Genomic DNA, 4,896 nt, shown 5'->3' on the forward strand with positions numbered 1-4,896 from the left:
GGAGGAGCGCCCTTGGGGTGGGCTGGGGGTGGAGATCAGGGAGAGCGCCCTCGGGCTGGGCTAAGGGGGTTGCGAGGTGAGCGCCCTTGGGCTGGGAGGGGGAGATCCGGGGTGAGCGCCTCGAGGTGGGCTAAGGGGGATCCGAGTGAGCGACCTTGGGTGGGGGGTGGAGATCCGGGGTGCGCGTCCCCGGGCTGGGCTAAGGGGGATCCGAGTGGGCGCCCTTGGGATGGGAGGCGGAGGTCCGGGGTGAGCGCCTTCGGGGTGGGCTGGAGTGGATCCCGGGCGCCCTTGGACTGGGGAGTGGAGGTCTGGGGTGAGCGCCCTCGGGTGGACTCAGGGGGATTCGGAGCGCCCTTGGGCTGGGGAGTGGAGATCCGGGGTGGGCACCCCCGGGGTGGGCCGGGGGGGACACTAGGTGAGCGTCCTCGGGGTGGACTTGGAGGAGGGACCCAGGGTGAGTGCTGGGGGTGTCCGGTGTGAGCGTCCCCAGGCTGGCTGGGAGATCGGGGTGATCTGGAGGATATCCGGGGTGACTGCCCTTGGGCTGGGCTGGGGGGACATGAGGTGAACGTCCCCCCGGGGTGGACTTGGAGGAGGGACCCAGGGTGAGCACCTGCCGGGGTGGGCTTGGAGGAGGGATTAGGGGTGAGCGCCCACCAGGGTAGGCTGGTGGGTGGATCCGGGGTGAGCACCCCCAGGGTGGGTTTGGAAGGGGCACCGAGAAGAGTGCCTCCCGGGATGGGCTTGGAGGAGACCTGGGGTGAGGCCCCCCAGGATGGGCTGGGGAGGCTCCTGGGGTGAGTGCCTGTGGGGATGGGCTTGGAAGGGGGACTGAGGTGAACACCCACAGGGTGGGCCTGGAGGGAGGACCTGGGTTGAGCACCTGCTGGAGTGGGCTTAAAAGAGGGACCTGGGGTGAGTACCCTTTTGGGTGGGCTTGGTGAGGTCTGTGTTTCTCACTCTGTCCTGAGCAGGGTCCCCCGTACTGCCAGCAAACTCAGCCTGGAGAAGGCTTGGCTGCTGCAACCTACTGGGGATTAAATGAGCGATTGTGACAGCAGTGGCTTTAACTGACCACACTCGACGGTGTCATCACTCAGGTCTTTGAGGTGGTCTAAGCTGCCGTGCCTGTGAAGGCATGCTCCCACCACGGTCAGCACTTCCCTCACCCTGCACTGCAAGGAGTCGAGTGGCGCTTATTCTTGGCTTAGGAAAAACCCACCAGAAAGCCTCCGTGCACTGTTGATTTGTGATGACCTTTTTTTTTCTGATGCGGTGGGTGTGCTCGTGTGCCGTTTCCTGTGCCCTTGATGATGCCTGTTCGGTTGCTCTGTGGCTGACAATGAAGAGCAATGTCAAGTGCAGCCGGTGCTGTTCAGCAGCACCTTCTGTGGTGACGACAGGGTTCTGTCTCTGTAGGGTCCGGTGCGGGACCCGCTGGCCCTCTGTGGCTATGTAGCACTTGAAAGGCAGCCAGTGTCACCGAAGAGCCGGATTTTACATTGTTTTTAGTTTTAACTTATGTAGCTGCATGGAGGCGGCCAGTCAGGTCTCAACAGAACATTTTCAGGTGTTTGTCATGCATCCTAACGTGTCAGGGGCTGGCCTGCCTGTTCCAGGCAAGGTGTTCGGTGCTGGGAAACCCTGGGGGTAAATGACGGGGTTGCTGTCACTGCTGACATGAAACAGGTGTCCTTTAAGTGATCACAGGAGTCACTGTAATGTTCCTTAGTGCTTAGAAGGAGGACCAAGTGGTGCTTTAAGAGCTTTTGACCATGAGATTCGGGGAAGGCCTTCCTGAGGAAGCACTGGTTCAGCCGAGGCTGTCATAAGCATGGTGAATGGTAGCAGGGAGGACAGTCGGGACAGAGGGAGCATCGAAGAGGGGCCCCGGCGTTTTAAAGGCTGCGCCAAGGCTGCCTCAGCTGAGGTCGGAGTAGCAGAGAGGACTGGCTTTGGGAAAGCAACAGCAGACACATGCTGTGTACGGTGGAGTTCAAGCACAAATGAAACCCTGCCCCATCGTAGGGAGCTTCCAGCGTAACGGGGAGATGGACAGGCAGGCAGGACCCTCGTGGCATCTGCGTGGGGGCTGTGGGGGCAGAGACCGTGCTGGGTTTGCGGAAACGTCAGGGAAGAGGTTTTTCGGTCTCCTAAGTCAACTGATTTTTATTTTTAGCTTTAATCCCTGATGAAAACACTCATGAGGAATGCATCGTGGTTGGACGTTTCCCAGTAACGGGTCCCTGGTGGCGAGTGAAGGTGCAAGTGACGCCTGTGGGCTCCGGGAGGTATCAAGTTCAAGGATTTCCATCTTACTTTTTACAGGCGGACATGTCACCACCAAGTCAAAAAAACATCTGTTCTCTCTTTCTTAAAGAATGTGAGGTCCCCAGGGATGTTATTGATAGATTTTTGGCATGGGTGAATAAGGTATCAAGCTATAAAGACCTAAACTTTGAAAATCTTGGAGAAACATTCAGAACTTTCCAAAAGGAGACAAGAAAGCAAGCTAAGAAGCAACTTGTACAGAAAGAACAGGAAGAGTTATCAGATTCTGAGATCTGTCTTCCTCTGAAAAACCCAAGTAAGTGTGATTTTCACCATCAAGTTTAAGTGTGGTTGGGATAATGACTAGCATGTTTAAAGTAGTCCCACCGTGGTGTCTTGCGTGGTGTTCCTTCGTTAAGTGGTTTGATGAGAAATGTGTTTGTGTTGGAGTGTGACATTGGCATTTAAGGTTTCTCAGGAAGGGATTTTTTTTTTTTTTTTTTTTTTTGGAGTTGGAGTCTCACTCTGTCACCCAGACTGGAGTGCAGTGGCCACTCCCGGCCACCACAGCCTCAACCTGCTGGGCTCCGGCGATCCTTCCGCCTCAGCCTTCCAAGTAGCCAGAATTACAGGCATGCGCTACCATGCCCGGCTTTTTCTTTGATTTATTGTAGAGATGAGGTCTCGCCAAGTTGCCCAGGCGGGTCTCAAACCCGTAGGCTCAGGCAATCCACTCACCTCAGCCTCCCAAAGCGCAGGATTACAGGCTGAGCCACCGAGCCCGACTGTAAACAACTTTTTTATCCTTAGCTTTAAATATACCTTTAGATAATTTAGTCACAATTTTTATTCAGATTATATTGCAAGCAACAGGAAACAAAAGGCTCAGAAGTAGGTATTTAAGCATTTAAAGAACACACATTTTGGAGTGAAATGCAATGAAAACCATCTCAGGACAAAAATGATTGTCATAGGATCGATTTTCTTACTGGTTAAAGTTATTTATTAATCTCTCTTTGACTTAGATTTCTTGAATTGGTTGTGCTAAAAGCGAGGTCCTTCTGATCGATTATTCCTTGGGCTCATTTGTGTGTTTTACTCTGTTATTTCTGATATCCTCTAGTTCCGTATATACAAGTGAGGACAGCTTTGCAGTTTCCGAAAATAATGGAATTCCTTCCGGTTCTTTTGCCCCGACACTTCAAATGGCTCATAAACTCTGGTTCTAAAGAGGTGTTGGAAGACATAGAAGAGATTTTAGGTACGCATCCGTGGAAACTTGGATTTAGTAAAGTAAGTAAGACGTTTGTGTGGCATTTAGTAATCTTACGGAAGGCAGGGTTTCTCCAACTGGACAATTTTTGCATCTCTTTCAAAGGAAAGAAGTGCGTGGATCCCAGTGTTCGAGTTTTGCCGACTGAGTGTTGCAACTCTACATCAACTTCTTAGACCTGCTACAGTTCTTATGCAGCTAGCAAGTGAATACATTTCTCACTGAAAAACAAAATTGGAAAACGGATGGTCTTGAGATTATCAGTATAAGTATAATTATGCGATTTAGCCTGGCAGATGTCTTGCTGCAACTTAGCTGTCGTTGTCACTTGGAGGTGGGTCTCACTGAAGTCAGAGCTCCTCTGAGTTCGGCAAGCCCTTCTGCTGTTCACCTTAGCGTCCCGCTTTCCAATCTGGACCAGCGAAGCTGGCGTATTGTGGTCTCACTCAGGCTCTGTTTGGACAGCAGCATCGTTTACATATGGGTTCCCCTCCGTTCTCACGGTTGGGGGCCTAGAGTGGTAGAGGGGCACGCTGGGCCCTAGGGTTGGAGCCAAAGTGTGGCTTCGGTCTTGGCAGTTCTTGGTTTTCCAAATGAAGATACAGTTAAGAAATTCTGAGACCCCCTCCTCCCCCGAGAATGTTTACATAGAGAAATACTGTGTTAAGGAATTTGTTCCTCATAAAAAAAGTCTGTAAGCTCAGTATGCTTTGGAAGATGAGATTCTGGGACATCAGATTCTTATACCTTTTTATTCAGTGGAGTAGGGGGCAGAACAATGAGATTTGGGAGGCGGAGAATGAGAGCAGCTTACCTTTTTGGTAAAAGAAAGCCCTGTAAAATCTAGCCTTCTTTTTTTTTTTTTGAGTTGGAGTCTCACTCCGTCACCCAGACTGGAGTGCAGTGGCATGCTCCCGGCCACTGCAGCCTCGACCTGCTGGGTGCCGGTGATCCTTCCACCTCCGTCTTCCGAGTAGCCGGAATTACAGGCATGTGCTACCATGCCCGGCTGATTTTTTTTTTATTTATCGTAGAGATGAGGTCTAGCCAAGTTCCCCGGCGGGTCTCGAACCCACGGACTCAGGCAATCCACTCACCTCAGCCTCCCAAATGCTAGGATTACAGGCTGAGCCACCAATAGCCTTCTTGATAGATACATTAAGATGAGAACTTTAGAGGTCTAAAAACTTTTGCCTGTCTACTTTCAAGAATCAATTATTTGAAACATTATTATTAAAAATACACATTGTTAGCCGGGCTCGGTGGCTCAGCCTGTAGTCCCCTGCGCCTTTGGGAGGCTGAGGTGAGTTTATTGCCTGAGCCCGCGGGTTCGAGACCCGCCTGGGCAG

General features: G+C 51.9%; 1 protein-coding gene across 1 annotated transcript in view; it reads left to right on the forward strand.

The window, feature by feature from the left end:
• HELB (DNA helicase B) overlaps positions 1 to 4,896 on the forward strand; it is a 39,643-nt gene that overhangs the window by 233 nt on the left and 34,514 nt on the right. Inside the window, exons 2-4 of the mRNA XM_008055266.1 lie at positions 105 to 111; positions 2,183 to 2,590; positions 3,398 to 3,567. Coding sequence (XP_008053457.1) covers positions 105 to 111; positions 2,183 to 2,590; positions 3,398 to 3,567 — 585 coding nt within the window. The remainder of the gene's footprint in view (positions 1 to 104; positions 112 to 2,182; positions 2,591 to 3,397; positions 3,568 to 4,896) is intronic.

The sequence above is a fragment of the Carlito syrichta genome, unplaced genomic scaffold (genome assembly GCF_000164805.1).
Source record: "Carlito syrichta isolate Samal-C Ts95f unplaced genomic scaffold, Tarsius_syrichta-2.0.1 Scaffold301804, whole genome shotgun sequence".
NCBI lineage: Eukaryota > Metazoa > Chordata > Mammalia > Primates > Tarsiidae > Carlito > Carlito syrichta.